This window comes from Oncorhynchus masou, chromosome 6 (assembly GCF_036934945.1).
Source record: "Oncorhynchus masou masou isolate Uvic2021 chromosome 6, UVic_Omas_1.1, whole genome shotgun sequence".
Lineage (NCBI taxonomy): Eukaryota > Metazoa > Chordata > Actinopteri > Salmoniformes > Salmonidae > Oncorhynchus > Oncorhynchus masou.
The window spans coordinates 48,855,029-48,882,180 of record NC_088217.1 but is presented as its reverse complement, the minus strand read 5'-3'; the positions used below and the strand labels follow the sequence as shown (position 1 = coordinate 48,882,180).

General features: G+C 41.4%; 1 protein-coding gene across 3 annotated transcripts in view; it reads right to left on the bottom strand.

Annotated features, from left to right (window-relative positions):
- cntn4 (contactin 4) overlaps positions 1-27,152 on the bottom strand; it is a 169,940-nt gene that overhangs the window by 73,286 nt on the left and 69,502 nt on the right. For all 3 annotated transcript variants that reach the window (XM_064968917.1, XM_064968919.1, XM_064968918.1), the window contains exons 5-8: positions 26,991-27,086; positions 8,199-8,402; positions 2,785-2,887; positions 2,266-2,450 (exon numbers count right to left, since the gene is read on the bottom strand). In XM_064968917.1, the coding sequence (XP_064824989.1) occupies positions 2,266-2,450; positions 2,785-2,887; positions 8,199-8,402; positions 26,991-27,086 (588 nt within the window). The remainder of the gene's footprint in view (positions 1-2,265; positions 2,451-2,784; positions 2,888-8,198; positions 8,403-26,990; positions 27,087-27,152) is intronic.

The following is a 27,152-nucleotide window of genomic DNA, read 5'->3' as shown; positions in this document are numbered from 1 at the left end:
GAGTGAAAGAGAGCGAGAGAGAGAGAGAGAGAGTGAGAGAGAGAGAGAGAGAATGAGAGAGAGAGAGAGACATAGGAAACAAATGAAAAAGAGAGAGTGGGTGTGTTTGTGTGGTCTGTGGGCCTGTGTGTGCGTCTGGGTATTAAGAGGTCAGCCAGTGTGTGTTTTGGACAGAAGTGCCCCTAGACGAGATAGCAGAGAGAGGTACTCTGAGACTCCATTATCACCAGTCATTTAGCATCACATCCATGCCAGCGCAATCTTAGAGAGAAGCCTAGTGGTCATGCTCCACCCTCTCCACCTCTCAGGACCTCTTTGTTGTTGTTGTTTTTAGCCCTCTGTCACTCCATCCTTCAGCCACTGTGAACGTATCGACTCAGTCACAGACCACCAAATGAAAGCAGGCAGCCCATCCTCGGCTGCATCAGGCCCAGTGTTCACACAATCAGCCCAAACATTTCAAATCAACCAGCTAAAGCAAAGAGGGAGATTGGAGATAGGCGATAGGGGAATCAGAGTGAAACTGACACGGGGTGTTTATATTCATGGCATTATATTCATGGCATTATCTTGGGATACTACTTACTGTAGGAAAGTATTAAATACACTGCAGAGGCAAATTGTTGATTAAAATAGAGAAACCAATGGCAGTCTATATGCATAGTTAGTTGTATTTAATTAGTTGTATTAGGCTACTTTTTAGATGACATTCAGATGGAATAATGCGCAACATTTCCCCATTTTATCCCAAAATGCTCTCTCCAATCAAGAGTAAAACAACATACATTCATTTGAACGTAGCTTCGACTGACATGAAAGGATAATTACCATTCACCTTGTTAAAACACAAGACGTGCAGAACCTTATTAAAGCATTAACATCTAACTACTAAGGACACAGTGATCAGCAGACTCTCAGAGTTAAATAATGCCTTCAGCTCTTTCCTAGGCAGAAAGCTGAGGCTTTCGCAGCTTTGTGACTGCGTGTTGTAGCGATGTACACGAGATACACTTATCGATTCCCTGATTCTCACACACTGCTGACAAATGTCTCAAAGGCTTAATTCCAAGGGACTTCAAAATAAGAATACAGATATATTTTATCACAGAGAGAGAGAGAGAGAGAGAGAGAGAGAGAGAGAGAGAGAGAGAGAGAGAGAGAGAGAGAGAGAGAGAGAGAGAGAGAGAGAGAGAGAGAGCACATCAAAAGAGGGCAGACCTGCTGCTAATTCGGACAAACCATCCCCCATAGCTCACAGCCAGAGCAACGCTGCTGCTGGGTTCCATTACAGAGAGGTGCAGGGAGCTTTTAGCGAGACACCTTGTAAATAATGGCAAATTGTTTAGCGCAGACGATGAGTAATTTGTAAAATATATCATAAATATTTACCCATACTAAAATAGATGATCTGTATGGACGTACGACTGTTATCATCTGCTGTGCTGTTTTGTTATTACCTCATTTTATAATGCATACAGCTATGCTGTATCTCATTGCCGCTACCATAGCGAACATACTTTCATATCATTAGTCCAGCCAGCCATGTTTGTTTTTAGTCTTTTCCAGCATCTGTGAGGGATTCACATGGTGTGGAATATAAGCAATTAAACAACAAGTGTAAGAAAACATTCATGGAGCCCGACGAGCTATTTTTGTAAATGGGTCCTTAGGCATGCAGCATAGAAAGAGTCCAGAAGGAGAGATCAATGTCAGTGGTACGGCAGGCCACAAATATTACAGACATATTCAGCAAACTACTACAGTAAAGTAATTTTCACCTTGTCAACTCGGGGATTCAAACCAGCAACCTTTCAGTCACTGACACAACGCTCTAACCGCTAGACAACCTGCTACCACTCCCCATCCACTTCATCCAGATGCTGCACTGCAGATTATTCATGGGGTATATGTGGCCCTGGTCTAAGTATGCAGTATAAGAGCTTTGATCTCCAGTTAAGTTGGATGTCAATCATGATGCCATCTGTTGGAGCCCAATACAAGGTCACATCCAAGGTCTCCTCATTCACATCATCGCTGCTTTAATCTGGATCAAAATATTAAAGGCATATTGGCCACCAGGGCTTTAATCATTTGGGATGCGCTGTTAAAACGATGCTCCCCCATGCAAAGTGGCGGCGCCGCAGTTGATTACCAATCGCTGTTTTAAACCCAGTAAGGTCTCCGTTTGATGCCTCTCAGTCTAAGCGAAACTGACACATGAAGCCATCCCTGGTTCAAATATTCATGTGGTTCAGGATCACCTACCGTAGAACGAGAGTTTTCCTTTTACAGTGTTCCTCCCCCTGGAGTTCTCTGCCACACACTCGTATGTGCCCGCGTCTTCCTGCTGGAAATAGGGGATTTCCAGGACGCCACTGGCTTTCCTCACGTCCACCTTCCTAGAAAAGGGGATTCCGTCCATTCTCCTCCAGTTTATGGAGGGGACAGGGCTGGAGGGAAGAGTAATGCAGAGAGGTAGAGAAACCTTGCAGCATGTTCATGCAAACACAAATCATTGTAACATTGCCACTGTACTTAACCTATATGGATTCAGTGGATTTGACAGAAAAAAGTCAAGTAGGGCATACATCACTCAGCTAGTGAACCAGGAGGAGTCTCACACGGCCCCAATTGTACCAGAATTCTCCGATTTGCAGCCCGGCCTCAATCAGGGCAGGGTTGGAGGCATGCAGTGAAACATGAATACTATCATGCTGTTTGTTAATAACCTTCTGCTTTTCATGTATTTGTGTGCCTGTTTCATCAAGCCCAAAGCATACTTACTTTCCTAATGCAAAACACTCCACTTTCACTGTTGATCCTTTGGCTACATGGACAATCTCTGGAAACTGAACTTCGATCTTTGGCTCGTATTCACCCATTATACCTGAGGAGAGAAATTCACAACCAATTACAAGAAGGCAAAAAAAAAAACTAAAACAACATGGAAACTGCTGATATGTCGTTTCCTACATATGTCCTAAAAGCGATTACCATCATACATCTGAGAAGTGGTTATTTTGGAAAGCCACGAACAGGTTTTCTCATTGCTGCTGCTATTCTTTATCTGCAAACCTTTATCACATTTCCAAAGGTTTCTCAGCCCAAATGAGCTCTTGCGAGGCAAGTGTTATCTGGAAGGTTCCCTGACTGACCGTGAAAGCTCATTCTCATCCGTATCTCCATTTTATTATACTGCCAGGTATCCAAGGGCCTATCAGCCACGGTAAATGAGACCGCTGGACGAGGCTCTAATTGCCTCATACCCAGGGATTCAGCTGGGCTGGGTCCTGCTGGGTCCGAGACCCGCCACCTATGATCCAAATGAGAGCCAGGCGGAGCTGAGACCTGGTACCTTTGGTTATGCTAATGTTTTATTCTATAATGAAACATGTGTTGTCCATATTTAATTTTCCACAGCCAACAGCACAAGTAAGCAACAGCAGAATCAGACAACCCCATAGTAGAATAGTTTACCTATTCAATTGTTCAGCCTGTCGCTTTCTATTCAAGAAAATGATATTCCTTCCATTCCTGGGCTCCTGAGTGACGCAGGGGTCTAAGGCACTGTATATCAGTGGTAGGGGCATCACTGCAGACCCTAGTTCAATTCCAGGCTTTATCACAACCAGGCGTGATTGGGAGTCCCAGAATTGGCCCGCTGTGGTTAGGGGTAGGCCGTCATTGTAAATAAGAATTTGTTCTTAACTGACTTCCCGAGTAAAATATAGAAACGTGACATGTCTATTTTAATACAGTCTAGCTCAAACATTGATAATCATTGAAAATTGCGACCTATTTTGAAGGTGGGGACGCAGCTGCTCCATTTGCTCCATCACTCGGGTGCCTATGAGCATCATCATTGTATCATCATTTTATCTGAAACATTGAATTTAGCCCTCCTGCTATTAGCCCATAGAAATGCATGGGAAAACAGAGAGTCCAAAAAATACATCAAAAGGAAGCATGTCTCATAGAGACAAACTGAGAACACCATCGTGTTGAACCAGTTCTCATACCACAACCTTTAGGAAGGGGACACAGGCTAATGTGACCCTGGAGGGTTCATTATTGGCATCTCAGCAGGTCTGGTGCGTTGATTTAAAATAAAAACAATAAGTTAGAAATGAAATAAAAACAATGATGCCTTCACATGTGGCATCCTACAAAATAGCATGCACTAGAAGTAGTGATTCCAGACGATCGGAGATCCACTGTCGTGGAAACCTAGCCGTCAAATGCTGCTGCTGCTGCTTCTGCAGAGTGTTGTATCTAAACAATTCCCGCCTGACTGCTTAGATACACTCAGTGTAATGTACTGTAATTCTGCGATACTACCCGTGGCAATATTTAATGAAACCTAGACTGACTACACATACAGTAAATGTTTCCCTTGATTCAACCAATTGTAGTTGCCTTAAAGACCATATTCAACAGGGAGGCTTCATTTACTCATGTTCATATCTAAGAGGGATGAATTAGTAGTTAGTAGTGGTTTTCATGCTAGCATAAGGTACTATAGTTTGCTGTACTTGCGCCTGACATATTTGCTAGATATGGTTCACAATCAGTAGATGACATGTCAGGAGTATTAAAAACTACAATACTCTACCATGAAAATATCATACATCACATAAGTGTATCCCTGCATGGTGTTAAACATTAGTTAGAGAGATAATTATTCCTGGGACAAGAAAGCCAACAATTAGATCACTCTCAGACAAATGACCTTTCCATTGGAGAGCCTTTGATAAGGCCAGCCTGAAGCAGCAAAACCATTGGCGAGTGGGCTATCTTAAAGTTGCAAAGAAACAGCTAATTAACCTTTGGAATTAATTTGTATTCCTTAAAGGCACAGTGCAGTAAAAAAAAAACAACGTGATTTACCTGTGTTGTACACACTCAGTGGACAGTTTATTCGGTACACCACCCCGTTCACAAAAATGGTTAGCTCATACAGACAGTGAGTCATGTGGCTATGGTTTGCTATATAAAGCAGGCTGACCGGGATTCAGGCATTCAGTTACTGTTAAATTGAAGGTTAGAATGGGCAAAACGAGTGACCGAAGCGACGTTTTGCCGTGGTATGATAGTCAGTGCCAGGAGTGGCGGTTCCAGTTTCTCAGAAATGGCCGGCTTCCTGGGCTTTTCACGCACAACAGTGTTTAGGGTTTACAGAGAATGGTGCGACAAGCAATAACATCCAATCAGCAGCAGTCCTTTGAGCGAAAACAGCTCATTGATGAGGTCGAAGGAGAATGTCTGGAACCGTGCAAGCTAACAGGCGGGCCACAAACAGGCAAATAACGAGGCAGAAACAACAGCGGTTTGCAGAACGGCATCTCAGGTCCTTGTCCTGGTCCTGGATGGTCCATTGCAGCAGAAGACCACACCGGGTTCCACTCCTATCAGCTACAAACAGTAAGAAGCGGCTCCAGTGGGCACGTGATCACCAACACTGGACAAAGGAGTGGAAAAACATAGCCTGGTCCGACGAATCCCAGTTCCTGTTGCATCATGCTGCGGCAGAATCAGGATTTGGCGTAAGCAGCACGAGTCCATGGCCCCATCCTGCCTGGTGTCAATAGTACAGGCTGGTGGTGGTGGTGTAATGTTGTGGGGAATGTTTTTCTGGCACACGTTAAGACTCCTGATATTAATTGAGCAATGTTTCCATGCTCCAAAGAATTCAGGCTGTTCTGGAGGTAAAGTGAGATCTGACTAGGTACTTGATGGGTGTACCTAATAAACTGACCTCTGAGTGTCTACATTTCCACACTATGACATTGGAATATAACTGGGAAATTGTGAAAATTATGACAATGCCTTTTTAGTGTAAGAGTTGTTTGAAAAGAGCACCTGAAGTTTCAGCTTGTTTTGGTGAGATGGAGTTTTGGGCTTCCATGGTGACATCGCAATGTGGTAAATTAGTTAATAGACTAAGAAGAAAGAGAGTCTCAAACTCTGCCAATAACAGCTCATTGACAGTTTTCCTCTCCCCACTTAGACCACTCCTAGACAGACCTAGCAACATTTTAGCTTGAGGAATTGTTCTCAGCTACTTTCCTTTTACCAATTTAATTGAAAACAATCACAGAAAATGTACTTAATTAATTCAGAAATTATTTGATATTGAGATAAAACGACTGCATTGGACCTTTAAAATCACTGTCCTACTTTTAGTTTTTTTGTTTTTTTCTTCTTCTTGAATGGCCTTGAGCAGATCTTTCACTCCAACTGTTTAGGCCTCAGTTAGAAACCTATGAAGAAATACCAGTTAATCAATTAAATTACAATTTGTTTGTCTCAGCTCAGCATTCAACACCATAGTGCCCAGAAAGCTCATCATTAAGCTAAGGACCCTGGGACTAAATACCTCCCTCTGCAACTGGATCATGGACTTCCTGATGGGCCACCCTAACGTGGTAAGGGGAGACAACAACACATCTGCCACGCTGATACTCAAAACGGGGACCCCTCACGAATATGTGTTTAGTCCCCTCATGTACTCCCTGTTCACACACGATTGAGTGGCCAAGGCGACTCCAACACTATCCTTAAGTTTGCTGACGACACAACAGTGGTAGGACTGATCACCTACAACGATGAGACAGCTTATAGGGATGAGGTCAGTGATCTGGCAGTGTGGTGCCAGGACAACAACGTCTCGCTCAATGTGAGCAAGACAAGGAGATGATCTCAGCCTCCAATATTTATGCTGCAGTAGTTTATGTGTCGGGGGGCTAGGGTCAGTTTGTTATATCTGGAATACTTCTCCTGTCCTATCCGGTGTCCTGTGTGAATTTAAGTATGCTCTCTCTAATTCTCTCTTTCTCTCGGAGGAGGACCTGAGCCCTAGGACCATGCCTCAGGACTACCTGACATGATGACTCCTTGCTGTCCCCAGTCCACCTGGCCGTGCTGCTGCTCCAGTTTCAACTGTTCTGCCTGTGATTATTATTATTTGACCATGCTGGTCATTTATGAACATTTGAACATCTTGGCCATGTTCTGTTATAATCTCCACCCGGCACAGCCAGAAGAGGACTGGCCACCCCACATAGCCTGGTTCCTCTCTAGGTTTCTTCCTAGGTTTTGGCCTTTCTAGGGAGTTTTTCCTGGCCACCGTGCTTCTACACCTGCATTGCTTGCTGTTTGGGGTTTTAGGCTGGGTTTCTGTACAGCACTTTGAGATATCAGCTGATGTACGAAGTGCTATATAAATAAATTTGAATTGATTTGATGGTCGTGGACTACAGGAAAAGGAGGGCTGAACATGCCCCATTAACATCGACGGGGCTGTAGTGGAGCAGATCGAGAGTTTCAAGTTCCTTGGTGTCCACATCACCAACAAACTAGAATGATCCAAACACACCAAGACACTAGTGAAGAGGGCACGACAACACCTTTTCCCCCCTCAGGAGACTGAAAAGATTTTGCTTGGATCCCCATATACTCAAAAAGTTATACAGCTGGTATGGCAACTGCTCGGCATCCGAACTTAAGGCGCTAAAGAGGGTAGTGCGTACGGCCCAGTATATCACTGGGGCCAAGCTTCCTGCCATCTAGGACTTATATACTAGACGGTGTCAGAAGTCCCCAAAAATTGTCAAAGACTTCAGTACCCAAGTCAGACTATTTTCTCCACTACCGCATGGCAAGCAGTACAGGAGCACTAAGTCTCGGTTCAAAAGGCTCCTTAACAGCTTCTAACCCCAAGCCATAAGACTGCTGATCAATTAATAAAATGGCCACCCGGAATATTACATTGACACCCCCCCCTTTGTTTTTACACTGCTGCTACTCTCTGTTTATTATCTATGCATAGTCACTTTACCCCAAGCTACCTGTACAAATTACCTCCACTAAACTGTAGCCCTGCACATTTTCTCGGTACCGGTACCCCCTGTATATAGCCCCCGTATTGTAATTTTATTGTGTTACCTTTCAGTTCATTTTTTACTATAGTTTATTTAGTAAATATTTTCTTAACTCTTGTTTCTTGAACTGCATTGTTGGTTAAGGGCTTGTGAGTAAGAATTTCAAGGTAAGGTAACAACATTTGAATTGAATTGATATTCAAATGTGATGGTATTTGATCACATTAAATCGCACAAGGGCCAGAAAAGGAACATGTGAACTAGACATATACTGTTTGATAAGGGTTGAAGTAGAGTTGCTGTAGAACTGGATCTCACCATCACTGCGCAGCACCAGAGGAGTGGGTGGGCCTTGGACCCTGGTCTTGGTGACAGTGTTGGTCACCACACAGGTGTAGTTGCCCACATCAGAAGGCTCCACTTTAGCGATGTATAGATTTCCAGTCTCCTGGGAGATAAAGCGACGCGTGTCCTGCTTCACAAATGAGGGGTACTCATTAAAAATCCAGGAGAACGTCAGATCTGTGGAAAAAGGATGACAATTATTTTTTATTTTTTTTACATGTGAGATCAAATTAAATCTAAAACTACACAGGGGTTAGAGGGTCAAGCTGACTCTCCTTCTTATTAAAATAATATCACGTGAAAATACAGAAAATACCATATTTGTCCATGGTTTGTCAGACTGGAGTTGATTTGATGGTGTAGCGGGTGGGTGGTGTTGTGGTTCAATCACCAGAGAGCTACACACTAGGGTGAAAATGAATGATGTTCCAAGTGTGAGGAGTTACCATATGCTGTAATGATCTGGACACACTTCAACATGAATGTTACATTCTTCTGTAAACAAACGTTTCATTTGGACAAATATCTGTGGACACTTTGTAGTTAATACAAGGCTTCAAGATGAGCGGAGAATGTTTAATTTCACAACCAACTCTAGCAGTCACCATGCAATTTGTAAATAAGTATATTAAGAATGACTGACCTGACAGCCTAGTTAGTTGGGTTTTGTTTTTATAGCACACAGTTGGACAGTAACGAGACCAAAAATACTAGGTACATTTTACGTTAAGTAAGCTTTAAAATAACTCATTACCACAATGGTAAAAATAACAGTACAACATACAGTATACAGGACATTTGTAGGATCACAGAGCAAGCCAGGATCTCAGATCTTCTATGATTCTCAGGATAACGAGTGTCCTGTTGGCTGGTCACTGTCAAACGGGTAATCTCTCTAGTCGTCTTTGTGGCATGCTTCTTTCAAAAAGAACAAAACACACGTTCTGAAGACTGACCTTTGAGAAAGACATTTTATTTTGCTATTTGTCTGCAGAGTCAATTACTTTCTGTGCTCAGAGACCTGGGCCCCTCAGGCCAAAAGGATTCACAGAGGAGTAAAAAACTTAAAAGAATTAAAATAATATTTGTACGTGACTGAGACAACTGAAATACTCCACATTCTTAGTTCTGTATATTTGTAATGCGTTGTGTTAATGCAAGCTCACTGCTTTGTGTTAATCCAAGCTCATTTCCTTGTGTTAATCCATGCTCACTACTTTGTGTTAATCCAAGCTCACTGCTCACAATCCAAGCTCACTGTTCCCAGCAGGATTTTGAATGTTGTTTAATCATCATCATCATCATCATGTGATTTAAAAGGTATGTCAAATTAGCTGTGATCCTGCAGTACCCTACAGCGAAACCATACTTCTAGGTTTCAACCTACTGCAAGGAACATTGAGAACCAGAGCCAGTGTAAGACGTCATGATTTGTAACAGTTTGATCTCAGCTGGTGTGCTTATCAATGCAGTGCTCTCAATGCTAGTTTTCTGTTGCTGAGTTCTCCTTTGAAGAAATGATTATTTCTGAATGTTCTGACATTCTCATCAATGAGTTTTCCAGGCCTTCTAATTGACAGGCACGCGTGTACCTTTTCCCTGCTGAGCCAAATCAAACCCATTCACTTGTTAGCTGGCTGGTAATTAAACAAAACAGTCTTGGAGGATTCCTCCCTTACCCTTTCTAACTGTTTGGTCATTTATCAAAGCAGGATTCGATCCATGATGCAGCTCCCTCACAGTTAGGAGCAGGTATAGGCTACAGCATGAATCAGAGCAGGCCAATCAGCCTCTTCAAAAGTGTTTTGGCAGAGTCCTGAGTGTATAGACAAGTGGTCTAACGTTGGTCCAACATTTCTGTAGAAAAGCCAATGATAAAGGCCTGTGCCTCTTTTAGTTTTTTATTTGTGTTGCGCTGTTAGTCATAGGTGCACTCGATTCAGAAGCCCTGCGCAACGGGTAAACAAAGTGCTCCCATTTTGAACCATTTCATTTGTCTGAAGAGACTGGGAGATCCATGGCTAAATTGAGGACCCCTACTGCGCAGGCCAATTGGATAGCTCAACTCACCGTGCTTACAGTGGTTCCAAGAATAGACAGAAAAGAGCTGCTGTTTTTAGGAGTAAGTTCGTGTTTCCGTTTTTATTCAGCACTGTCAACACTGTTTTTATTCAGCAGTGTCCACACTGTTTTTATTCAGCATTGTCAACGCTGTTTTTATTCAGCAGTGTCCACACTGTTTTTATTCAGCAGTGTCTACACTGTTTTTATTCAGCATTGTCCACACTGTTTTTATTCAGCATTGTCAACACTGTTTTTATTCAGCAGTATCCACAATGTTTTTATTCAGCATTGTCAACTCTGTTTTTATTCAGCACTGTCAACGCTGTTTTTATTCAGCACTGTCAACGCTGTTTTTATTCAGCACAGTCAACGCTGTTTTTATTCAGCACTGTCAACACTGTTTCTATTCAGCACTGTCAACGCTGTTTTTATTCAGCAGTGTCCACACTGTTTTTATTCAGCACTGTCAACACTGTTTCTATTCAGCACTGTCAACACTGTTTTTATTCAGCACTGTCAACACTGTTTCTATTCAGCACTGTCAACACTGTTTCTATTCAGCACTGTCAACACTGTTTCTATTAAGCACTGTCAACACTGTTTCTATTCAGCACTGTCAACACTGTTTCTATTCAGCACTGTCAACACTGTTTCTATTCAGCACTGTCAACACTGTTTCTATTCAGCACTGTCAACACTGTTTCTATTCAGCACTGTCAACACTGTTTCTATTCAGCACTGTCAACACTGTTTCTATTCAGCACTGTCAACACTGTTTCTATTCACCACTGTCAACACTGTTTCTATTCAGCACTGTCAACACTGTTTCTATTCAGCACTGTCAACACTGTTTTTATTCAACACTATTACAAAAAATAAAACACGCTTCTCTGTACTTCCACTCGCGCTGCAACTGCAATGAATAAGTGTATCGATAGCCCTGCATTTTCATTAGTATTAGCCACTCATTGTGTCAATTATAATATCAAGGAATATTTATATTTTTCTGGTCATAGGAACAACATGAATTTGTGCATAAGGCAGATGCGATGCGACTCAGTTTCGCCATCAGATGGAAGATGGTGTCTCATCTCTGGTCAGTCTCACTGGAGGAAAGGAAGAAGAGACAAGGGACTGTGAGAGGTGGACCCTCTGCTGCTCTCTCCCTCCTTCCACTGAGACTAACGCTGTGTTCAAAACTACAAGGAATTCGTAAATCTCCGACTTTCAAGACAACTGAGAAAGAAAAAAAAGGCGTTTGACTGGGAAAAATCGTTTTGAACGGTCATCCAACTCAGAATTCCAAGTCGGAAACTCAGGCATCTTTTTAGAGCTCTGAATTTCCAACCTGAAGATCACTGAAATCATGATTTGACCCCAAAACATTTTTTTGGGGGGGGAGGTCCCAGTTGTCTTGAAAGCACCATCACCATCACTTCAATTTATGCTCCTCAGTGCCTTAAATTTACTACTCATATGATACATGGTGACTACAGTATCGGTAAGTAATGTCAGAGCAAGAAAATGTAATGATAATTCAGTGTTAAACAAGATAAGGAAACATGCCTGAAAAATATTATCAAAAATAGTCATTGGTTATTGTAGGTAAAGTAGAGGATAATGCATTTGCATAATGTAACAGAGGGCATTTGACTTCAAATTAAACTTAGTATTTAAACATCAGACTTAGCACATAGAAAATACATTCAGATGGGGGCTGAAATCAATATTTACTTTCTTAAAGCATCAAGAAATCTGCCATAATATAAATCAGGGATGGGCAACTTTGATGGGGGTTGGGGCCACAAAACTGAACTCAAAATATGGGGGGCCGCAGTGGCTCATGGGTCTGCGTACCGACTACCAACCTTGCGAGCAAAACATTTTAGCAGAGAGAGTTAATTTCCTACAATTCTACACATTTTGCCATAGGGTGGAGAGAAATGTTAGCAGTTTTTAACATGATATCTGAGTGAGAGTGACTAACAAAATCAATCGGCTGGCGCCCGGTCGGTAATTGAGTGACTGTCAGTGACTGACATAACAAGAGAAAAACTGATGATGCACAACCACACTTCGAAATTGCACCTTGTGTATTCTACTATTCTAACTCTGAACAGTACGTTGAGATCCCGACTGTTGGCGAAGTGGAGGTGAGGAGCGTTGCATGTGCAATGATGTCCGAGGGAAAACAAATAGTGTTTGTTGTTTACAGTAACTTCTTCGTTGTTGTAATATCACAAACGGACGTGGCGGTTTCACCATTAAGCTTTACTAATATGAATAAGATCGACCTGACAACCACCACACCTATGAAAACGGACTGATTGCTTTATCATGTTTACGTTCAACAAACAAATCGACAAACACAGATGCCAAAGGTGTTTTTTACCAACAGAAAGTGAAAAGACTAACAATAAACTCCAAGTATTGTAGAAAATTCCTTTTATACAATGAACAATTTCTGCTGATTTTGGCCATGTGATGAGATTATGAATGCTAGATAGATAAGGCAATCTGTAAAGTGTGGGCAAATTCCTTGATGCTGTTGCGAAAAGATGCTACATTTGAGTAGAGAGGAGTTCCCACTTTGAGGAGTCCCCCCAAGAGGCTTGTCAGATGCTGACAGACTATAGTGCGGTGTGTGTCTAGATTGCTAGGGTGGCACAATGCTTCGGAGAAGTCACCATGAAATAAGGAGATCCACAAAAACAGAGAAACCAGCAAGTATATCGTAAATGATTTGTGAAAATGTTTAAATGATGTAGGAAGACGGAGACACTAACCATTATCCAAAGGTAAATCTGCCATAATATAAGATGACACCGCTGTCTCCTAGGTTTCCACTACAGATTCAGCATACACTGTATTTCTGTCACACTCAGAGAAAATACCATACTGTATGACTGAAAGTAAGATTTAAAGGGTTAGTCTTACATATTTTATAACATATTTGGTCAAATGAGTTAGTCAATGTATAGACTCACTCCATTAGCCCAAGCAAACTTGACCAAACACAATAGCACATCCAATCACCATGGAAAATCTTTTATGACATAATTGTGCATCTGTACATTTTCACCCAAAACACAAAAAAATCCCCATAACAGAAATACAAATAATATTGTTTATTTATCATCAAAGCACTAGTCCAACAGTGTAATTATTCCCTTCAATGGGCATGACAGAATATAAATAGACTTTAATGACAAATGATTGGAAATGCTTACACAAGCATTCCTTCATGTGTCTAATAGTGTCTGTGTTCTGAGACAACAATTAAAGCCCTACCAGCCTCTTGGCTTTCTTCAAAGTAACCAACGTGATTCATATCAACACTCTGCAGGACGGCAGGCTCCTAGCCTCAGTTCCTCCTACACTTAACCCAGTGGCAGAGCCCCCATGGGATCCCCCTGCAGAGTCAGCTTGCTATAAAAACAATAAATATTCATCTGAACATGGGGAATAATTATGACAAGGGGGAACAACATGTGAAGCATAGGCCTGCATCAACAGACAAAACAACCCTTCTATCAATACAATGCGGTGGTTAAGGTTTATAATAAGGGCATATCAGTTGGTTAGATCCTTCTGAGTTATGAGTTGCATCAGTGTTGATATTGGCGTGTTGATTCTGAGTGAGGGGGGGGGGGGTGGGTTGCATTTGTATCTTCATCATGCATTATCAGTGGCATGCTTTCAATGAATATTAATAACGACACAGATGTCTGATTGTCTGCTATTAATATACATGTAAAGTTTATTCTGACAACACTATGCATTTATTATTACAATGCTACAAACACAGGCAGCAGCATCCTGGTGATAAACAAACTTAAAACAAAAGGTATCTAATAGTCGTGTTCAAAGTTTAATATAGTCCGTAAAGAAGAAGTAATGTACCGTGACATGTGTGGAGCTGTTGGACAAACCCATAGAAGGGTCACAAAACCAATTTCTTAGTTTCTCTGATATTTTACTTTAGTTTCACTGAGACGAGGTCCTAGCGGGTCCAATAGTCTGGTGAGCATCAAAATAAGGTGAAATTGCACACACAATAAAATTACACAAAATAACAGCTTCACCCTACATTTGGTACAATCAGTGCACACTGTTAATATAACTAGGGCCTCCTCCAAAATACTGCCTCTCTTCTCGGCTAAAAACATAGAATTCCATCCCACAGCCTCTGTGAAAAACACCCCCTGAAAGTAATGCCATTCCAATTCTGTTTCAAAGTGCAGTGCTCCCAAGTTTGCTCCAGGCTCCGAGAATCCTCTTCCTCCCCACATTCTGCTCCTTTACATGACTTGACAGAGTGCACATGCTCCATGTTCTCAAATCCTGGGGTCTTGGGGCAAAAAAGAACAGAGGATACACAATAAAAGCAACCCTCTTCTAAGTGGATGTGCACATGTGATTTCAGTCTGGAGTGCCCCTAAAAGTTCTCTCTCCATTATAAAATGGAGGTCAGGCGCAAAAAAGTAATTGAGTAATACAAAGACCAAGGCTACGTCACACAGGCAGCACACTAATGTAGTGTGCTTTGAGAGACCCTAAGTGACAGCCTTTTAGCCTCTCTAGCTTCTCTGATCCGAGGTGAATATCAGGAGCCCAAGGGCGGCAGGGTAGCCTAGTGGTTAGAGCGTTGGACTAGTAAACGAAAGGTTGCAAGTTCAAATCCCCGAGCTGACAAGGTACAAATCTGTCGTTCTGCCCCTGAACAGGCAGTTAACCCACTGTTCCTAGGCCATCATTGAAAATAAGAATTTGTTCTTAACTGACTTGATTAAATAAAGGTAAAAATTATTTTTTTTTTGACTCTCCACTGTATATTTCTGGAAACGCTAGCAACACATTCAGAAAACAGAGAGTATTATTACCTCATCATTAGAAGACGATCTCGACCATGTTAATAATAGCATGTGCACACGACTGTGTAAACTTCAAATCTGGGTGTATTCTGTTATAATGACCACACATTCCCAGCACGTTCCCAATGCTAGAACATTGGCCTGTCAAAATAGGAAGTGCATCAGCGGAGGGGGGGCAGCTCCTTGCTCTGTCTGCGCTTGTATCTGGCCTGGCAGTCTGTGTCATCCCTGATCTGCACCCAGCCCCATCTCCCTGCCTGTCTCTCTTCTGCTGACTAGGAGGAGCAGGTAGGCTCTGCATGCGGACATTGGCCTTCGGAAAAAAAGAACAGCCTATGTCAAAATATCACCGTCATGCCATAACTTCACAAAACAGGCAATAATCATGTTCATTTGAATGACCTCTTTAATCCATACCACATGATCAAAAAATGAAATGTGACATGCCTAACAATTCTTCTGAGGTAAAAATCACTTTAAAAAAAGCATACCAATACTGCAAAATATCACATATATATTTGAAATGATAGGATCACCGATTAGCAAATACGTTAGTAATCGGAAGGTGTGGGTGGATAAGATCAGTCTGGTCATTGGCTGCCCATCTCGTCATGTCCTGGACTAGATGGGCCTGAGTGTACGGGCAAAGTTCATGTAGATCTAGACATGGTGACAACAGTAGATAAGGAGCATTAGCGGAGACAGATTTAGATCTTACTAATATTCTTGCAAAATCATACACAAACCCTGTGATTCATTTGAATGTAGTTATTAATCACATAGAGGGCTTCCAATTAATCAAAGCTTTTCCAAATACTCAACTGCAAATAAACCCGCCAAATCAGAGGGCACGAATATTAATGTTCAATAGGTAGATTGGAGACAGAAGGAGTCCAATTTGTTCCTGTCTCACCCACTTCTAGGTTGCTACTGTACACCACCAAATTGAATGGAACACTTTACGGGCCACGCTGAAAAGCAATAAGTGAAAGCAATGCACTCCAATAACATAAACAGCACAAGAATTGCGAAGAGCCCTTTAAGACGTTGAGTTACAGAACACATGATTAATATTGTGTCTCACTTAACCTGTTTGAGAACACTGATTCAGATGGTAAGTCGGCTTTTATTGTCAGGAATCTTGCCCTGAAGGAAGCTATGCAGAGTGGTCACTTGCTGCCATAGCCACAGAGTCATACAAACCTAACCCTAACCTTAACCACATAACTAACCCTAATGCCTAACCTCAACCTTAAATTACGACCAAAAGCAAATGTTTGTTTTCATACATTTTTATGATATAGCCATTTTTGACTTCACAGCTGGCCCATCTAGCAGTCAGTTCTGCCTCCACAGACTAGTATTACAGATTAGTTTGAAATAGAAACAAATTGCTTATTGGAAATTCGAGACAGTCACATGAAAAAGTTAATATTTTTGTGTGCAGTACACAATTTTGTATTGTTAGGCTCTTATTTTTCAGAGGAAATAACTCACGGACACTAGAGAAGCTTAACCAAGTTTAATTCTTCCCAAAGGGTCGACACAGCGGTACAAAAAAAATCTTTCTCACCATCACAAGTATATACACCCCACTTTAGACACTCCTCCTTCTCTCCAATCCTTACATCTTATGGTTCCACAGGAAGAGGGTAATAGGGTAATAAACCCTTATTACTCCCTTCAGGGGATCTGACCTGACCTCCTGACCTCAACCCCTCCTTCGCCTAATCCACATATGTCCATCCGCTCCCCTATAGCAATCCTCCCATCCACCCAACACATTTCAAAGCCATCTGTCTTTCTACAGAAAATCATTAACTTCCAACATAAAACCCAGTCTCTTTCACTCCTCATATTCTATGCTTCTGATCTATCATTTATCTAATATTGCAATGTTCAGAGTTTATCCCGAATCCAACAGTATACAGTGAATTTCAATCACAGATAAAGACAGTATGTTACTTAAGGCAGAAACGATAGGAGGGATGTTGGTTGGGGAGGATGGATGGGTGGGCATATAACGTGAACGTCTAGCAACCCAAACAAATTGGAATTTGTGTAACGTACACAAATACGTATTGAGGGAAGAAGATTGTGTAAGACACGCGAAATGTGTTGTGATGAAAATCGTGTAATATTGCACTATTTTGTATGCCTGTCATGAATTTCAGATAAGTAATTGGTGTCTATTTCACAATAAGCTGTGATAGTGTGTTGGCCTCCAGAGCAAGATTCATGACAGTAAACGTCAACCTGAATTCAGATGGTGCCTCCACAATGGTTTATATGCCATGACAGACCGATATTACTGCAGGTCAAGGCACGACAGAAAAAAAACATTTTTAATGGCGGCACCATATCCTTTTATCATATACATCTGAGGTCAATCAATATACTGTAAATGAAAGGGATTTGTGTTCAAAGCACATTTGAGAAAGAAGACAGTATATCAATGCAATCTTTCCTTGGAGTAAAGGAAACATCCATCTATTGATTGAATTGTACCATAACCACACAGCCAGACAGCCAACTCTACATCAATCTCTTAGCTTATCAAAGAGTGTGACCATTACTGCAAGCGATATTAAAAGCAAACAAGCAGCTGCAATTTCACTTAGGCAATATTGCTATACGTTTGATTAAAGATGTTGAGAATTTAACATACAAAAGCCAAAAGTATTGAATATGAGAAGGAACACAACACAATGCAGTTGAGTTTAAAGGTGCAATTTGCAGAAATCACTCCACCATTTCCTGGTTGCTCAAATTCTAATAGTTTGCCTAATTTCAGTTTGTGACCGATGTGAAATATATTTTTCATAAGCCAAAATATTGTATTTTCAGCTGTTTGAAGCTGGTGTACAAAACTGAAAGTAAAACATAAAGCAAAACGTAATAATGGGAAGCATAGAAATTACACACATAGAACAGATATACCGCTTCTTAAACTTGCTTTTAATAGGAATGACATATCTATAACTCGTATTTCTATGTTCATTTGGTCAGTTCGCCCAAAAAGTTACATATTGCAGCTTTAATTCCTTGCAACACTGAAAGCTGGAGTGTTGTCATCATAATGGTTAGCAACAACACTGTATTACAGTCCAAGATGGTGCTCTGCTACCCAAGCTTGCTGTTGAGCACAGAACAGGACAACAGAGTGTTGTTTTCTAGGATTGTTATTTTCTCCTTGCAGAGCAGCTGACATGCAGTGTATTCCTCGAGGAATGAAATTCCCACTGGCATTGAGGGATTTGTGTTTGTGTACTGTGGCAAGGGAGCCTGGGGAGAGGACGTGTGGCTGGTGTCCAGCAGAAAGGAACGAAGTACTTACACACAGCCAACTAGATAGCATAGCAGGAAAGGCACCTGCAATTACACTCCCCTCACACCACACACACACATTAAATATAACGACAACAACAACAACTCAATGTTATTTACTCCATACTCTGAGAAGCTTAAACGTCATTCAAGTTTCCCTCGAGATTGTATGTTTGTGTTCCTACAGTTGCCTACTGTATGTACACTGATCCTGCTATGGGTACATTCCCCCTCCCAAATGAACCATCTTGTAGGAAAATGAAACATTACACTACAAGTTAAACTACAGGTAACTGCCAAAATAAATGGAACAACGACATAAAGTGTCTTAATAGGGTGTTGGGACATAGATTCTACAGGTGTCTGGAACACTATTGGAAAAATGTGAATGCCATTCTTCCATGAGAATTTCCATAATTTGGTGTTCTGTTGATGGTGGTGGAAAACGCTGGCTCATGTATTCAGATGTGGTGACTGAGATGGCCGTGGCATATGGTTTACATCGTTTTCATGCTTATCAAACCATTCAGTGGCCCCTTGTAGCCAAAACAATGGTCAAAATAATGGCCTTTCCAGCATATTTATACATAATCCTAAACATGATGGGATGTTAATTGCTTAAATAACTCCGGAACAACACCGGTGTGGAAGCACCTGCTTTCAATACACTTTATATCCCCCATTTCCATGAATTGTTAGCTCTCTAAATGACTAATAACTACATTCAAATAAATCACAGGGTTTGAGTATGATTTTCCAAGAAAGTTACCTGCAAAGTTGTTTTTATCAAGAGAGTGAACATGGTCTCTGTACCGTAATGGAGTATAATTATTTTAACATGTCTACTAATGTATATATGTCTGTATAAAAGCTTCTACCTTGTACTTGATACTAATATGGGAAACGGGTCAATAACACTATCACAGTATATCCCCTTAGGAAACACATGCATCTCACTTGTGTGTGTGTGTCTTTAATATGGTAGGAAGATGTGCCATGCGTGCTGTTGCAAATGGGTTCGGCAAATTACACTCTGTGTGGATTCTTCCTCTGGCAGTAGCCAGAGTGTAAAAATGTCTCTCAATACAGTATTTTTGAGTTATCAACTCAGGAGTTTATTTATGGAGATTATAAAATGTGTCATCCACTAATCAGATTATACATAAACCCTGACAGCATACCCCTTCTGAAATACGGAGTCACAGATGACCTGTAAATGCCTTTTAGTAAACATTCTGCTGATATTTACTGCTAACCCATCGGGTGTAAGGCAATGTGAACTCACACCCCTGTGTCCCTAGCTAGGAATAGAATAGAAGGAAATCTATCTCTGTCTCTTTCTTTCTTTCTTTCTCTCGCTCTCTCTAACTCAGTCGCACACGCACAGGCACGCACACACACACACGCTCCCTTGCCAGTAGATCATACAGCTCAATCTGCATATTTGAGCTCACTATGCATGCACTCTGCTGCACAGGGAGCTTGTAGACAGCTGTCTGTTATACATTGTGGGCCCCCTGACAGCCACTCAGGCAGAGGCCCAGTGGAGCCCTGGGGATACACTGGTACTCAAGGCTGGAACCCATGGCCTTGCCCACCTACATAGGGTAATGAATATGAATACTGCACCACCCACATGCAGGATTTGATTGAGCTACTGGCTTCATGAGATATAGTGTGGCAATATGGCAGATTGTTGTCAGCATCGCTTGTCATAGGCTGTCACCATCTTGAAGACATGCTAAGAGAGACACCCCTCATCGTGTCAAACGAGTGACTTACGATGTAAATGCTTCCCCGACCCATGACATCACACTTGTGAGGCGTCACTACAGTATGCACTCATGTCTTGGGTACATACTGTATGCGGTCAGGTCCAGAATTATTGGCACCCTTGACAAAGATGAGCAAAGAAGACTATAAAATAAATAATAAAAATACTGAACTCTACTGCATGCTCAAATGAATGGGAACATTATATTATTTTATACTAATACAATTGCTCAGTGAAAGAGATTTTATTTAACAAGTAATCTTTTTTTTCAATACCTTTCAATACCTCATCTTGTGAGGACAATGTCACTGAGCCGTTTTCTAAACGGTTTTATGAGTTCTTAGACCATTCCTCCATACATAATCCTTCCAGATCCTTGATCTCCATCATTTGTGCTTATGGACTGCTCTCTTCAATTCAAAGCACAGGTTTTTTTTAATGGGGTTCAAGTCTGGAAACTAAAATGTAGATTTTGGGTTCAATTAACAATTTATTTGCTGAATTTGATGTGTGCTTGGGGTTATTGTCTTTCTGGAAGAGCCATTTGTGGCAAAGTTTCAGCCTCTTGGCAAAGGCAAACATCCTGGTACTGGGTAAAGTTCATGATGCCATCGCCCTTAGCAAGGGCCCCAAGACCAGTGGAAGCAAAATAGCACCATAACATCAAAGATCCACCACCATATTTTACATTAGGTATGAGATTACTTTCTGCATATGCATCTTTCTTTCGTTCTTAGATTTGTTGGATGACACGAAAATAGAGCTCTTTGGCCATGCACATTTGCGGCGATAGAAAGAATATCATTAAAAAACATTTTTGGTAGAGAATATAGCTCAGTATTTGTAATATTTATTTGCTACAATATTTTTGGCTTATCTTTATCATGGGTGCCAATAATTTTTGACCTGACTGTATACTATGGAGGCCTTCCACAATCTCCATTTTGTTTATTCCTGAGCTACTACACTCACTCTGATGTACATTCATGTAGTCAGCTGTTGAATATACTGTAAAGACCATTGGTGCATCTCCTATTATTATTACACTAGAAAGACAGCAACATAACGCAACTTTTAAGGTCAAAGTATTCCTTCTGTTCAAACGCAACGCATCAGCTGAGTGGGAAGGACTCCACGAAGATACTCACAATGACCGATTGCGCCAGTATAGGGATATACACTCTGAGGTATACTCTTTTGTTTTGTTCTTAGCATTTGACTTATCAGACTCTAACTGCTTTTCCAAGGACTTCTGTGGAAAACCGTGTAGGAACAAAAAATGGAAACCTACTTTCTAAGAAGAAACATTCCATCAATAGAATTCCTCCAACAGGAAGTAGAGTAACATTCTATAGGAAAATATTTCAAATTAACATTGGTCTTTGAGAAGAAATATCTCCTTTCTTCATTCTATCTGAAACAACACTGTGAGAATTAAAATTATGTTCCACTTCTCATTACTAAGAAGACATGTAACTCAAGGAGAAACACTTAATTGACAGGCTGACACGATACCATGCATCGGAGGTGGCCTTTGTTATATGTATTAACATGTCTGATGTGATTGAAATGTTCTCGCCTTTCTTACACAATAAGTAATGGGTTTATTAAAATACAAATTAAGTGGAGATGTCATCCCCAAACAGGGCCTTCGAGCCAGCAACCAGCCCTCCGCTAAATACATTAGATATGAAATTATCAACAATGAAAATATGAGGGTAGATCAGGATACTATTAACAATGTGTAAGGGCCGACGCCGGACAGGAGAAGCAGCTAAGGGGAGTCAGACAATTATTCGGGAACAGACAAGGAAACAAGACAGGAACAGCGTCGGAACCCAGGTAACACGGACATGAGACAATTAATCCTGAAGCAGGGAACAGAGCTTGGGAACAGACAGGTATAGGGAAGGTAATGACACAAGTAATTGAGTCCACGTGAGTCCAATGATCTCACCCGATTCCCACCTGGGCGACCCGGCCGAGACATGGGTGCTGGGCAAGCCGGCTGGTGGGAAACTCCCCACGAACCGGCAGGGGTGTGGGAGCCTGGCGATCCGGCTGAGGCATAGGAACCTGACAATCAGGCTGAGGCATGAACGCCTGTCGATCTGCTACGGCGTGGAAGCCTGATGATCCGGCGGAGACGGAACAGTCTGACAAGCCTGCTGAGCGAACAAGACCTGACAATCCGGCTGAGGCCCGATGTGGGATGGGCGCCCTCCGAGCCAACCGGGGCAAGGAAACCTCTCGAGCCAGCTAGGGCGTGGAAGTCCGACGAGCTGGCTAGGCACCCCCGGTTCCATCGGTGGCGACCCAGAACCCACGTCACCACCAACCAGAACACCAGTACTCCCCGATGCGTCGTGTGATGGCTTTGAGATTCTGTAAGGGCCGACGCCGGAGAAGCAGGTATGGGGAGTCAGACATTTATTCGGGAACAGACAAGGAAACAAGACAGGAACAGCGTCGGAACCCGGGTAACACGGACATGAGACAATTAATCCCGAAGCAGGGAACAGAGCTTGGGAACAGACAGGTATAAGGGAAGGTAATGACACAAGTAATTGATTCCACATGAGTCTAATGATTGCTGATGCGCGTGACGGGGGGAAGGCAGGTGTGCGTACTGATGGTGGCTTGAGTGCGTAATGCTGGGGATCCTGGCGGCCTCGAACACCAGGGGGTGGAAGAGCGGGAGCAGGTGTGACAAAATGCCTTTATTTCTAGATGGAGGACTATGATAAATGTAAGTGGAAAGGGTTGAATACTAACTTTTTCCAGGCAGTTTTCTGCACCTTTGTTTTAGGCACTGGCACCAATCTATGAAATATGCACATCTGAAATTGTAATTGGCCATGGCGCCTGCCAAGCTTTTGTTAGGAACAATCCCAACAGGCTACAAACTACAAATTGCTACAGCCCTTGTTTATCACCGATCCCTCCACTTACTGTACTACCCTGCAGGGGTAGTAGGTGAATTTATGACATCTGTGAGAGAGGTTTGAGTGAGCGAGGCAAAGCAGGTGTTGCATTTAATCACTCCTGAAAGAGATGGGATCGATCCCATCTGATCCATCTGCCAAAACAAGACAGAATGTGCCAACAGGCAAAGGAGGTGACAGCCTAAATGATAGCACAAATATGATTAGAAATAAGTGGATACCCTATTTTTCCAGATGTGTGCCTAAAGTAACAGTTATGCGTATAACCATAGCATGAGAAAAAGCACCATCATTCGAATGTGTTATCGTAACTCATTGCTACAACAGCGTCCTACTGAAGCTATAAGAGCTGTAGGGTGAAGAGACTTAGAGACTTTGAGAAAACTGTTTGACATAACTCAGAACTGAAAAACATTTTTCCTGGCTGAAAGGGAATTGTTGAGATTTCTACCAGTTTCTCTCTCAGAAATATTCAAATACACAAATAACAAGAAAACATTTGGTACTCAAGCTTTGCCATCTCGGCTGCACATTCAGTTCAGATATTTCAGAAATATTGAACGTGTACAAAATGTCCTCATGCAATATATATACAATACCAGTCAAAAGTTTGCACACACCTACTCATTCAAGGGTTTTTCTTTATTTGGGCTATTTTCTACATTGTAGAATAATAGTGAAGACATCAAAACTATAAAATAACACTTATGGAATCATGTAGTAACCAAAAAAGTGTTAAACAAATGAAAATATATTTTATAATTGAGGTTCTTCAAAGTAGCCACTCTTTGCCTTGACAGATTTGCACACTCTTTGTATTCTCTCAACAAGCTTCATGAGGAAGTCAATTAACAGGTGTACCTTGTTAAATGTGAATTTGTGGAATTTCTTTATTTTTTTTGCGTTTGAGTCAATCAGTTGTAGGGGGCTAGAAGATTTGGTATTATTTGGTAAAAGACCAAGTCCATATTATGGCAAGAACAGCTCAAATAAGCAAAGAGAAACAACAGTCCATCATTACTTTAAGACATGTTGGTCAGTCAATGTGGAAAAAGTCAAGAACTTTGAATGTTTCTTCAAGTGCAGTTGCAAAAACCATCAAGCACTATGATGAAACTGGCTCTCATAAGGACCGTCACAGGAAAGGAAGACCCAGAGTTACTTCTGCTACAGAGGATAAGTTCATTAGAGTTACCAGCCTCAGAAATTGCAGCCCAAATAAATGCTTCATAGAGTTCAAGTAACAGACATATCTCAACATCAACTGCTAAGAGGAGACTGTGTGAATCAGGTCTTCATGGTCGAATTGCAATGGACATTAGACTGGTGGAAATGTGTCCTTTTTGGTTTGAAAAATGTGAGATTTTTGGTTCCTACCGCCTTGTGTGGGTGAACGGATGATCTCCGCATGTGTATTTCCCACCATAACGCATGGAGAAGGAGGTGTTGTGTTGTGGGGCTGCTTTGCTGGTTACACTGTATTTGATTTATATAGAATTCAAGGCACACTTAACCAGCATGGCTACCACAGCATTCTGCAGCGATACGCCATCCCTCTGGTTTGGGCATATAGGGACTATCATTGTTTTTCAACAGGACAATGATCCAACACACCTACAGGCTGTGCAAGGGCTATTTCCCCAAGAAGGATGGATTGAGTGATGGATTGCTGCATATGATAACCTTGCCTCCACAATCCCTAGACCGCAACCAAATTGAGATGGCTTGGGATGAGTCGGACCACAGAGTGAAGGAAAAGCAGCCAACAAGTGCTCAGCATATGTGAGAACTCCTTCAAGACTATTGGAAAAGCATTCCAGGTTAAGCTGGTTGAGAGAATGCCAAGAGTGTGCAGCGCTGTCATCAAGGCAAAGGGTGGCTATTTGAAGAATCTCAAATATAAAATACATTTTTTGGTTACTACATGATTTTGGTTACCATATGTGTTATTTCACAGTTTTGATGTGTTCACTATTATTCTACAATGTAGAAAATAGTAAGAATAAAGAAAAACCCTTGAAGGAGTAGGTGTTCTAAAACTTTTGACCGGTAGTGTGTGTATATATATATATATATATATATATATATATATATATATTCAATAATTATATTCAATAGCAATACAATGATCATTCTTCATCAGCCACAGCATATTACTGTGGGTTGAAACTGTGTATAAAGTTCAGCCTTCACCATTCATCTCTCATGCAGAGATCTTCTGAATAAGGAACATGCAGACACCAGACACCCTTTTCAAGTATAGGGAATACAAGCTTATCCTCTTCACTTCTGAGAAGTTTTCAGTTTCTAAGAAGTGGTGATAACTAAAGCAATTCCTTTTGCTCTTTTAACTTGTTAAGAATTTATGAACAGAAGTGTGAGCTAAAATAGAAAATACAATATAAGAAAGTATGTTTCACAATGGAAAATATACAGAAATTCAACTTGCTTTTGAAAAGTAATTAATGATTCTATTTCATCATGTAAGAATATTCAGCAAAACTGAAAATGATAGTTCTCAGTTCTGATGGATTAAGACCAACCCGTAGTAATTTGAACATTCTGTGGATATGAAACACTTTTAAAGCTAGAATCTGCAGTTGCAAAATCAATTTTTGGACTTATAAATGAATGATATAAATGAATGACATACCCATTGATTCTTGAGGAATATAACTTACAAATGCCTCGTGAGCTTAGTTTAACTGTCATAACCCATCAGAACCCAAAATATTGTATAAGCTTGTTTTACTCCAATGATTGTAAACAACGTAAATGTAAACAAACACTGTATAGCCAAAAAACATGGTTAAAACTATCATTTTGATATAATGGATGGCCAGTCCTTGCATAGGCTCAGTCTATGATTTTGAAAGTGATTACATTTCTCTATGTCCATCCTTCAGTTTTTTACTAAAACAGAGACAGGGATGGGCTTTGTTATTGTTTCAACTGCAGATTCTAGCTGTAATTGAGCAACACTGTCAACACAATTAATAAGATGTTAAAACACATGCTGTTCTTTTAATGAATAAAAGTAATCAAACTGATATGGGAAAATAATATATTATATGCCATTAAGCAGTCACTTTAATCCAAAGTGACTTATATGCATGCATACATTTTATGTAGGGATGTTCCCAGGAATCAAACCCACTATCCTGACATTTGGAAGGGCCATACTCTACCAACTGAGCTACAAAGGACGATGGAAGGTACAGAAAGTGCGAGGAGGCTTGACAGGTGATTATATAAATTAATCTCAACACAAAGTCCCTCCTATGAAAGCGAGGTAGGACTCCAAGGCTGGTAGGGAGAGGAAGCTAAACTCTCGACAGAGGAGAATGGCTTAACACCCCATGGTTAGCAGAGGATGATAATATTTGCGCAATCTATTGGATACCGGGAACGATCCGTTGGAGATCACTTGGCCTTGGCTCCCCACAGATGACGGTAAAGAGGGTGTTGGTCAGCTATAGGCTAGTGGCACACAAACACCTTTGTCTCCCGAGGGCAATTTGGCAAGCTAACACTTGCTGACGGTCTTAGGAAACATGAGCAAGAGGAAGATAAGCAGCTCCAGGAGCTGAAAGCAGCAGAGAGGAGATGTCTGTCTGGAAACTCCACTCTCCATTTCTGATGCCTCAGCCTTGGACATATCTTAAGCTGTTAGAAAAGTTTCAATGTGTTCAGAAGAGAAAGAGACGTATTATAGCCTGACAAGCAGGTGACAATGTATGGCTCAGTTATCACTATAAAAAGTCTGTGGTTGGTTTCTTACCTCCAGAGTGAGATGGGGGACCACACAGCAGAACCACCCCCTGTCCCTCGCGAACTGACACCGAGCTTCTTCTGTGGGTCTTGAAGTTTTCCATGTCTGAAAAATAATAGGCATTATGTAATACTCCCTGCTGGATTGTGGCTCGACAAATCTTTGATAGTG